Consider the following 11,794-nt stretch of genomic DNA (forward strand, 5'->3'; position numbering starts at 1 on the left):
ATGCAAAACACCCTTTAAAGCAATAATTAACCAATTTGTCTTAAAATGAATAACAATCCCTGATATAGTTCACATTATGTAGGTTTGTTAAAAATTCAGACCATTTCAACTACGTTTACACTTTGTGAAGAAAAGTCATTTGACCTGCATCGTTAATTCTGCTTTTTCTCTCCACAAATGCTGCCAGACCTGCTGAGTTTCTCAAGCAGTTTCTGTTTTTGTTTTAACTTTTATGAACTCAACTTCAAAATCTATCCCTGACAATTACTGCCTGACCAATCACCTCTTAGACTAGACAAGAAAAGAACGATTGTCTGTCCATCAGAAAGTCAGAAGTGGGGATGCTCACCAATTAGATTAGATTACATTACATAGATTAGATTACATTACAGTGTGGAAACAGGACCTTCGGCCCAACAAGTCCACACCGACCCGCTGAAGCGCAACCCACCCATACCTCTACATTTACCCCTTACCAAACACTACAGGCAATTTAGTATGGCCAATTCACCTGACCCTGCACATCTTTGGACTGTGGGAGGAAACCGGAGCACCCGGAGGAAACTCACGCAGACAAGGGGAGAACGTGCAAACTCCATACAGTCAGTCGCCTGAGGCGGGAATTGATCCCGGGTCTCTGGCGCTGTGAGGCAGCAGTGCTAACCACTGATTACACAAAGTTCAGCACATTCCTCACTCCTCAGATACTGAAGTAGTTCGTGTTCAAATGCACAGACTTAGACAATAGCTAGATTTGGGGTGAAAAGTGACAAGTAACATGTACACCATACAAATGCCAGGCAATGACTATCTCCAATAGAGACAATTTAAACACTGTCCTTCGACATTCAATGACATTACCATTAGTGATTCCTCACTATCAACATCCAGGGAGTTACCATTGACGAGCATTTAGACTCGCCATTTAAATATTGAGTCCAAAAGAACATGCCAAATTCTAGGAACTCTGCAACTAGAAATTACTTCATGACTTACCAAAGCCTGTCCACCATCTAAAAGGCACAGGTCGTGAGTGTGATGGAATACTCCCCACTTGCCTGAATGGGTACAGCTCCAACAATACTCAATAAATTTGACACCATTCATGTCAAAACAGCCCACCAATTGCACAGCATCCATAAAAATTTCAGCCACTCCAGTCACAGCAGTGGAGTGCAAAAATTCACCAAAGATACTGAGACTGCATTTTCCAAAACCCTTGACCACTTCAATCAAGATGAACAAGGATAGCAGATACATGAGGACAGCAGCACTGATAAGTCACTCCAAGCCACTCATCATCCTGACTTTCATATATATCACCATTCCTTCACCATGTTGAGTCACTTCCCTGGCCAAACAGCATTGTGAATACACCTACCTGTGGACTGCAGTGGTTCAAGTAAGCAGCTCCCCACAATATTCTTGAGGGGCAACTAAAGGCAGTCCATAAATTCTTTTCCAGCCAGCAATGCTTATATCTTATGAGTGAATTAAAAAAAGGAAATGTCAATTAGAACAGTGAGGAGGAATGATATACTAAATGAAACATCAAAAGATGCTCTTCAGGTTACACTTAAAAACCAGATTTTTTTTTCACTATATATATCTCAAATGATGGGAGGTGTTCAGAATGGCAAACATATAGGCAACCTTCTGAGTCCTAAACCAGTAGGGTAGTAATAGATAAGGATGAACTGCCCAAATACTGAGATACAAACAGCTTGAGAGACACAGAGGGTGTAAGGATTTTGAACAGTGTTCAGGACAACATTTTAAGCCAGTGCATAAAAACCCAGTAAGAGAGGCTGCAATTTTAGATTTAGTCACAGGAAATGATTCTGGGAAAGGTGATAAATTAGCAGTGGTGACCATTTTGGAAAAAATGATCATGACTCAGCTAGATTTAATATCAATATGAAAGGAACAAGGATATAGCAGTAGTAACATTGGGGTTGAGAAATTTTATGAAGCTGAGATATAATCTGGCAAGAGTAGACTAGGAACGGCGACTGAAGGGAAAGACAATGGCAAATCTGAACGAGGCATTCAACAATGCAATTTTCCAGGTACAGTGTACAAATAACACCCTCTCCACAAAATAATAAGAAAATGGGTGTTACAACTAAATGTGGAGTTCCCTGATTATCCAGAAGCATAAAGCTGAAAAATTGAGTCAGTTGCAATCTTAAAATATGATCCATTTGGGAGCTTAGAGAAGAATGGAAGGTACAGGCAGATGCAGTGAAAAGGACAATTATGAAAGTAAACAGTGATATGAAAAAAAAGCAGGTAAAACTAAGCAAAACTCAAAGATGTATTTTCAGTGGTTGATTATTAATGCACATGCTAAGTTGCACTTGATTGCGGAAGATGTGGATAGAGATCTAAATGAGTATTTTGCCACATTGAGAGAGAGGGGTAATGCAGACATTGAGATTAAAGAGGACGAGTTTGCAGTACTAAATAAAATATGTATTTTGAAATGGGAAGTACTGGCGGTATCGAAATCATTGAAGCTGGATAAATCATGAAGCGGGATCAGATATTTTGTATCATGAAGAATTCAAGGAAATTAGCGAGGAAGAGTGTATGGAATATTTTCCGATTCTCATTAGATACAGGCAAGGTACCAGAGGGTTGAAGCTTGCTACCATTATCCAAATGGGGTGAAGCAAGGGATAGGCCAAATATTTATAGTTTGGTTAATCAAACTTCAGTGGTGGCCCTGATACTGGAATGAATATTGAGAAACAGAAATAAATAGTCACACATTAATTAAAAATAGTTAGCATTGCTTCATTAAGGAATGGTCATATATTACTCACATAAATGCGGAAGTATGAAGGAGGATTGATGACGGTAGTGCAGTAATCGTTCTGAGCAAGATGAATACGGCTCAAACAATTCTCAAGACATTTGACATCATCCAAAACATGCAGCTGCAAGATTTCGAGCACGCAATCACCAAGGCTCCTTAAGCATCAGTTTTTAACCCCACATTTTGTACCATCTGGAAGGACAAGGGCAGTGGGCATATGAGAAACACCAACCTGATTTGCAAACTGCACCATGCCTGGATTGCTGCCAGCTTAAAATCATGGAATTCATCCTAAAAATCATTGTGCAGCTAAATGCAGCAAATTGACTCAAGCAGTTATAGAAAACAGTTCAAATCATCTTTTCAAGGGCATCTGTGGAAAGTGGTAAATTCAGGCCCAGCTAGAGAATCTGCAAACCAATTTTAAAAATGCCTGTGATTGCTTCTCAATCACCTCCTTATTAACATATTTAATCAGTTTACTTTAACCAACATTGTCATTATACCCTTATAATTGCCATATATGAAATTGAAGAGAATAATTATGAATCCACATTTCTCAATTTCAATATGAAGTTCACCATATTAATGTCTATAAGACCAGAAGATATAGGAACACAAGTGGTCCATTCAGCCCATCAAAACCTCTCTGGTATTCGATCATAGCTGATACATTTCTCAACCTCATTCTCCTGCTGACATCACATAACCTTTAATCTCCTTACTAATCAAGAACCTATCTATCTCTATCTTAAACATATGTCAATGACTTGGCCTCCACGGTCCTCTGCAAAAATGAGTTCCACAGATTTATCAGCCTCTGGCTGAAGAAATTCTTCCTCATCTTATTTGTAAATGGTCGTACCTTCATTCTGATGCTGTGCTCCGTGATCCTAATCTCTCCTAATGGTAGAAATGTCTTCTCCATGTCTCCTGTGTCCCAGCCTCTCAGTATTTGTAAGTTTTAATCAGATTCCCCCTCATCCTTATAAACTCTGAGTACAGATTCAGAGTCCTCAAACACTCCTCATATGAGAAACCGTTCATTCCCAGTTTCACTCTAGTAAATGTTCTCTACTCCAAACACCTCCCCCACAACTCCAGCACATCTTTTCTTAGCAAGGAGGCCGAAAACTGCTCACAATATTCCAAAATGCGATCTGACCAGAGCCTTATATGACCTCAGCAGGACATCTCTGCACTAATTTTTCAGCCCTCTTCAAGTGAATGGTAATATTGCACTTTTTTCCTAACTGCCAACTGAACATGCATGTTAATCTTAAGAGAATCCAGAACATCCACGCCCCTTTGCCCTTCAGATTTCCGAAGCTTTTCCCCATTTAGAAAATTGCCCATACCTTTATTCTTCCCACAGAAGTGCATTACTTCACACTTTCTCACATTATACTCCATCTTGGGGTGGCATTATAGCTCAGTGGTTAGCATGTTGCCTCACAGTGCCAGGGACCCAGATTTGATTCCAGCCTCGGGTGACTGCCTGTGCAGAGTTTGCACATTCTCCCCACATCTGTGTGGGGTTCCTTCGGGCACTCCGGTTTCTTCTCATTTTTTTCCAAAGATGTGCAGGCGAGGTGAATTGACCGTGCGAAATTGCCCAGTGTTCAGGGATGTGTAGGGAAGGTGCCTAGGGCAGGGGTAAATTTAGGGTAGGGGAATGGGTCTGAAGTGGGTTATACTTCGGAGGGTCGGTGTGGACTCATAGGGTCAAAGATTCTATCTGCCACTTCTTTGTTCACTTGCTTAGCATGTCCAAGCCCTTCTGCTGTCTCCCTGCTCTCTCAGCATTACCTGTCCCTCCATCTATCTTTTCATCATCTTCAAACTTGGAAATAATGCCCTCAGTTCCTTCATCCAGATCATGAATGTACAACATGAGTAGTTGTGGTCCACACACTGATCCCCATTAGTCACCAGATGCCATTCTGAAAAAGATCACTGTATTCCCCCGTCTTTGCTTTCTGGCAGTCAGCCAATCCTCTATCCATGCCGGTACCTTGCCCCGAACACCATGGACTCTTCTTGTTTAGCAGCCTCCTGTGCGGCAACTTATCAAATGTCTTCTGGAAATCCAAATGGATCCACTGGTTCCCTTTTGTCATTACCTGCTCAAAACATTCTAACAGATTTGTCGGGCATTAACCCCCCCCCCCCCCCCCCCCCTTGACAAAGCTGTGCCAACTCCATCTTATTTTACCATGCACTTTTAAATAATTGCAGTATCATGCTTAATAATGAATTCTAATATTTTATTAACAACCAAGATCAAGATAACTGGCCTTTAGTTTTCTTTCCTCTGCCTCCCGCCCTCCACATTTTTAAACATGGGGGTTACATCAGCAACTTTGCAATTCTCTGCCACCTTCCCTGTCTCCAGTTATTTCTTAAAAATCACTACCAATGGCCCACAATCTCTTCAGCTATCTCTTTCAGAACTGTGAGGTGGAGCCAATCCAGTCCGGGTGATTCATTTATCTGCAGACCTTTCAGCTTCCCTGGCAACTTCTCCTTAGTGACTCCCACTACATTCATCTCTGCCGCTGACAATCTTGAAGTTTTGGTACGATGCTGGTATCTTCCAAAATGAAAACCGATGCTCAGTACGTGCCGACATTTCTCTGTTCACCATTACCACTTCGCCAGCCTCATTCTACAGTGGTGCAATGTCCACTATTGCCTGTCTCTTACCTTTGAGATATCGGAAAAAAAATCTACTCTTGCTATTTTCTTTTATATTACTTGTTCTCTCACTCTCATATTTCATCTTCTCCCCACTTATTGCTTTCTTCGTTATCATCTTCTGGTTTTTAAAGGCTTCCAAACTTTTAACATTCCAGTCTTCTTCACCAGACCAAATGCTTTTGCTTTTGCTTTAGCAATGTCGTTGAAATCCCCTGTCAGCTGCAATTGCCTCATTCTCTCCATAATATATTTCTTCTTCCTTGGGATGAATTTCAGTTGTATTTCCCAATGTACCCCAAGAAAATAATGTCTTTGTTATTCCACTATATTCCCTGCTAGGCTCCCATTCCAGTCAACTCTGGTCATCACATCCATCATGTCTTTGTGGTTTACTCAGTTGTAATACTGTTACAACTGATTCCACTTTCTCCTCAAACTGCAGGGTGAATGCTCACATATAATGGTCAGTACCCCAGAGGGGTTCATTCAGCTTAAGCCCCATAATCAAGTCTGCCTCATTAATCATCAGTAAATCCATAACTGCCTGTTCCCCAATGGATTCTATCACAAGTTTCCCCCACTAAAAACTTGTAGACATTCCACAAATTTATTTTCTTGAGATCCATTGCCTAACTTTCCCAGTCCACGTGCACATTGAAGTCCCACATGGTTATTGGGAACAGTGTCTTTCTTACATTGACACTTTTCTATATCCTGATTTATTTTCTTCCCCACATTCTGTCTACTACGAGGCAGCCTCTGCACAATTCCCATTAGGGTCTGATTTCCTTTGCAGTTCCTCAACTCTGCACACATAGATTCTAGGCCTTCCGACTTAATCTTGTTATTGACTTTTAATTTCTTACTAACAAGGTACGCACACCCCACTCTGTGCCTCTGTCTGTTCTTTCAGTAGGATATGTATCTTTAGATAGTTTCCAGCACTGATTCCCTTGCAGCCACATCTTTATGATACCCACAATATTGTACCCGCCAATTTCAATCTACGCTACAAGTACCTTGTTTTGTATATTGTGTGTATGTACATACAACACCCTCAGTCCTGCATTGAATCCCTTCTCTCTCATAGTTGTCCACTCATCCACTGTGCTTGTAGTTCGATTCCTGACTCTTTCCATACTCCCTGTCCTACTATTTGATTTGGAAAATTTACCCTTCGCTGGGCCAGCCCTTTAACATTTTCCACAATATTCCATGTGACTAATGCCTGCCATATCCACTATTTAGTTTAAAGCCCTATCATCCGACCTAGTTATGTCATTCACCAGGAGGCTGGACCCAGTAGGATTTCGATATAGCCCATTTCATCTGAACAGCCCAGTCCTTTCCCAATCCTGGTGTCATTGAATTCAAGCCCATTTCTCCTGCACAAATCTTTAAGCCATGCATTTACTTCTTTCATCATGTTGACTGTTTGTCAATTTGATCCTGGCTCAGGGAGCAATCCATTTTGATTCTGATTTTTAACTTAGCCCCAAGCTCCTCAATTTCACTTTGCAGAATCACTTTCCTCTTTCTACTTATATCTTTGACAGCTACGTGCTCCACAACAACTGGACCTTTCTCCTCCCACACCAGGCCCCTCTGAAGTGAACTAAACTCAAAACCTTAGCTCTGCTTTCTCTATACAGATGCTGTCACGTGTGCTGAGTTTTTCCAGCAATTTCTATTTTTATTTCTGATTTCCAGTTCTTTCTTTTTGTTTTCCAGTTCTTTCTTCACCTATCACATTATTCCTATCCCTGTTAATACTCGAATAATTGAAATCCCAGACTGTTTCATTGTTTTTGCACTTATTGGAAACTTCTGTACCGACTTGACACTCCTAGCTGTTTCCAATTGGTTGCAATACACTATTGATCAGGTAGTTTTTGAATTTATGTCCTGAGGTGCAACCATATGGTCTCTTTTGATTATCATTAAATTAGTGCATCCCATCTCACAGTTATGAGTGCTTAGTTAATCAGCATGCTAATGTCAGCACCTCTTATATCTTGGCTGCAAATCCAGTAACCTGAAACGTTGAGTTGCCACCCCTGATTATCCTGCGAGTGCTACATTAGTTAGGGAATCTAATTAAACTTGAAATGTGAAATAATTGGAGATCAGGGTAGCCTCAATGAGCAAGTTATATTGTGAATATTGTGTAACACTGAATTAGACATGAAAACGGGAATCTTGAGATGGATGGTATTAATGGGACTATATCTCATTATAGAATTAATTGGAGGAACTGTAGTAGTTTGAGGACACACATTAAACACTGGATTTATTAAACTCAATGACCACGGTTGAAATGGAAAAACACATTCAGGATTGCAGTAGAACAGTCCTCAGAGGACACTCCAAAATTTGACTTCATTCACTGAATAAACACAGCAGAACGAAGTGATGGATTGAACAGTTTGAGACACAGAGATGGACCTGACTTTGAATTTGGCATAATAACATTTCCAATTTCCATTAGTTTGATGTGATCAAAACTAATCATTGCTTACAGTTTAACAACCAAACTCAATACCAGCTGTCTTCTGGAACACGGAGAGTTAACTCAGGTGTTACAGCATATTTGCTATTTGTTCTTGAATGTGAAGCAAAGTTGAATAATGCTGTCAACGTAATTCCTGAAGGAGATACCACTGGGTATAAATTAAAGGCTCTGTGCATGCATCGTTTCAGGACGTCGCTCTGAGAGATTGCTTGTGGCATTACAGAACACATCACTTCACAAGTGAGGATTTGTAAAGTATGGAAACATTTCACAGCATAGAAAAAATATATTACACAATTCTTGCTGTCACTGGTGTCCCTGGTAAGTGATTCTGACCATTGGCATTATTTAAATGTTCCCGTTTTCTGGTTTTACTGTGACTGGTGATGTTGCACGATCAAGAGGTAACTATTAAGGAGATACTTGTTCAGTGATTTCACATTGTCATTCAAACATTCTGAATTGCATCGGCATTTTCAATCTACTGCTGAGATACACAACAAATTTGGTTGTAACTCATGAATCTCTGGATTGTCACATTATTGTCTTGAATGAAATTTTGTATACAACAAAACAGACCTTACAACACTGCACAGAAAAATATATTGTGGGAACAACTCAGTGTAGAACTTTGGGTCTCTATCCAGAATTGTGCCTTCAACAACAGTGACCATTGTTGGATAATCCTCAGTATGAGCAATGGAGCAGGTTGCTTCCATTTCCATATGATTCATTCAGTGACAGATTTCTGAAATCCATGGAGTGATCTCCTGACTTCATAAAGATAAAACTTGGCCAAGGGAAATGCATGTCCAATTTAACAATTATCATGTCATGTGAAATTGATCAACATTGATTTACTTTCATTTGATCTCCATGAAAAGGAACAGATGGTAACTGTTTAGGGAAATAGCAGCACAGCATGACTAATTTATTTCAAATCATCTGGGCAGTGACGTTTTCTTAGTCTGAGTATAGTTACTGCAAACACTTTCATTGTTGTGGTTCAAAATGATCATTGTCCTTTAACACAGTCCTCAAATTATTATATCATGATCACTGTTCTAATTTGTGATCTGCTCCTTATAGAGACTGAACATTCAGCCATGTTTGCTGAATTGTGCACTTCTCTAGCTGATTAATATTTGAGGGAGCAGTAATTACCTAATGGTTCAGAGGGTGAACACATGTAAGCTGTAGCAAGCTTTGTAATTATCTCCCATGAAGACAAGATGCATGTCATTGAATTACATTGATACAGACCAGTCATTGATTTAGTCAGAGGTCAGTCTCAACTTTGTAAATATTAACACCATTCATACTGAAATGAGTAATTCATTATTTCAACAAGTAAAAATGTAAATGGCAGCAATGATAAAAGAGAACTGATGACTGTGTTTCGTTAATGTTCAAGTTACCAAGAATGGCATTGATTTCACAGCATTCAAAGAGGAAATGAAATCTGTGCTAATGTAATAAGTGCTAATATTCTATATAAGAGATTTCTCTCACCCCTCTTTCCTTAGCCAACTGATGAGAGTATTCTATTGCATTCTGCTTTATGGCTTTACTCAATTTTACCTTTACTAATTCAGTGCTATTCCCCACTAGTTCTTAAAGTTAAAGTGATATTCACAGTCTAACCATTCTCTTAAAAAGATATGTTCTTCAGGTAAACCAGATTAATTTAACAACAGTTTTGTGATGACAATCTCTTCGTTTAGAGTTCCAACAGGTGAAAGTATCTTATCTGTGACCACCCTAACAAACCATTCAGAATTTGTTCAGACTTCTATTATGTCTATCCTCAACTTTCATCATTCGGTGGAAAGAATTTTGCAATATTTTCTGTTGTTCAAAACCGTGTTTACCAACACAGATCAGAATTGTGCAAATGTTATTAATTGCTTGATAGTTTACTGAAATTGCTGATTTTATTTTTATTTCCTCTCAAAATAAATCTCCATGCTTTTCTTGATTTTTTAAAAATGATATAGATGAATTACTTTGGGACATTAAATAATATGTAACTCTGCACACCTGTAACCCTTCCTTAATTGCAACACCAACTATCATCTGTTTAATGTTATATTTGTGAAGACTCTTTGATACATTTATTGCATTTTCTACTTGAGAGTTTTGTTCTGATCCTCACAGATATCACTTTCCACTTCACTCTCCAATTTTGAATTTTCTGCATTGTCTCTTACAGTTCATATAGTGGCAATTGTGATTCTGTCCAGTGGAAGCTGTGGCCTCTCTACCTGCACTGTTTGCTATCTGGTGTCCATGGCAATGGCAGATCTAATGGTTATCATTAATGGCGTCATACTGTGGGAAATTAATTCTTATTATTTCTCAGTATCTTTCCTGAACATCACCCCTGTCTGTAGTGTTATCAATGTCTTGGTTTATGCAGCCACAGAATGTTCAGTCTGGTTCACCGTCACTTTCTCCTTTGATCGATTTGTGTCCATTTGTTGTCAGAAGCTGAGAATGAAGTATTGTACTGGGAAAAATGCAAGTGTAATTCTAACAATAACTTGTATTTTGATCTGTTTAAAGGACATTCCCTTCTACTTCATGTTTGAAGCTGGGGAGGTAATAAACAATGTTCCCTGGTTTTGTACTGAAAAGGAAAGCTACTACACTGATCCTGGATGGATTGCATTTGACTGGTTTGATAAGGTATTAACCCCATTACTCCCATATATTTTAATTTTGCTGTTCAATGCTCTGACTGTTAGATACATTTTAGTCATCAGCCGAGTTCGTAAGGGACTGAGGGGCCATAGTAGGGGGGAGAATCACCATGACAGGGAGATGGAGAATAGGAGAAACTCTATTATTTTACTTTTCCCCATATCTGGTAGCTTCATTCTTTTGTGGCTTGCATATGTTATACACTTCTGCTTTTACAACATTATCAGAATTATCCCCGAATATTACAATGATTCTTTATACATGTTAGCTGAACTTGCAATCATGCTGCTCAATTTAAATTGCTGCACAAATGCATTTATTTATGGGGTGACACAGTCCAAGTTCAGAGAACTATTCAAAAGCATGATGAAACATCCAGTTACATTATTTATCAAATTAATTCATAAACAAAGCGATTGAAAATACTCTAGTCAGATATAAAGGTGGAGGAGATGGGTAGGCCGTCAGTCATAGTAACTCTCACTCCCATGTCTGTTAAAGATTTGAATAAGTAATTAATTATTTTTATACGATTTGTTTGGAATGCTGTTACTTCTCGTATGGTCCACACCTGGGCACTAATTTTGGAGAGGTATGACTACACAGCACACAATGGCTCGAAGGGTTACAGGTGATGAAAGGAAAATAAATTTCCATCTTGACATTGACATCAGAAAAGATCTGCCACCCCTTCTCAAGAGGAAACTAAGTGCTAAGCAACAGCTTCACCCTTTGCAGCATTGTCCTTAGGATACGTCTGATGAAAATGTGATGTTTCTTCTCTTAAATTAAATCTTCATTTTCACCTCACAAGCAGCTGTACTTGGGATAATATGAGTTGCACCCATTCTACTGTCAATTCGTAGGGACAAGGTTACATTTGCATATTATTTTCCAAAGAACTGATAGGAAAGAAGGATTCAGATTGTGGGGACTTGTACCAAGAGAGCTGCTTGTACCTTCTCAGGGTCGGATCAAAGATACGAACATTTACTATTTGTATTTTTTTTGTGGGGGATGCAGTTAAGAAATTTGGTAGAGCATTGAGAACCTGGGAT

General features: G+C 39.2%; 1 protein-coding gene across 1 annotated transcript; it reads left to right on the forward strand.

The window, feature by feature from the left end:
• Positions 1-8,290: 8,290 nt before the first annotated feature.
• LOC148140669 (putative G protein-coupled receptor 139) lies at positions 8,291-11,156 on the forward strand. The gene is made up of 2 exons (XM_087978911.1): positions 8,291-8,354; positions 10,246-11,156. Exons 1-2 carry the CDS (start codon positions 8,291-8,293, stop codon positions 11,154-11,156), a joined length of 975 nt encoding a protein of 324 aa, XP_087835037.1.
• The last annotated feature ends 638 nt before the right edge of the window (positions 11,157-11,794 follow it).

Source organism: Chiloscyllium plagiosum, unplaced genomic scaffold (genome assembly GCF_037043375.1).
Source record: "Chiloscyllium plagiosum isolate Xiang-an unplaced genomic scaffold, Cpla_swu_hap1 HiC_scaffold_35, whole genome shotgun sequence".
Lineage (NCBI taxonomy): Eukaryota > Metazoa > Chordata > Chondrichthyes > Orectolobiformes > Hemiscylliidae > Chiloscyllium > Chiloscyllium plagiosum.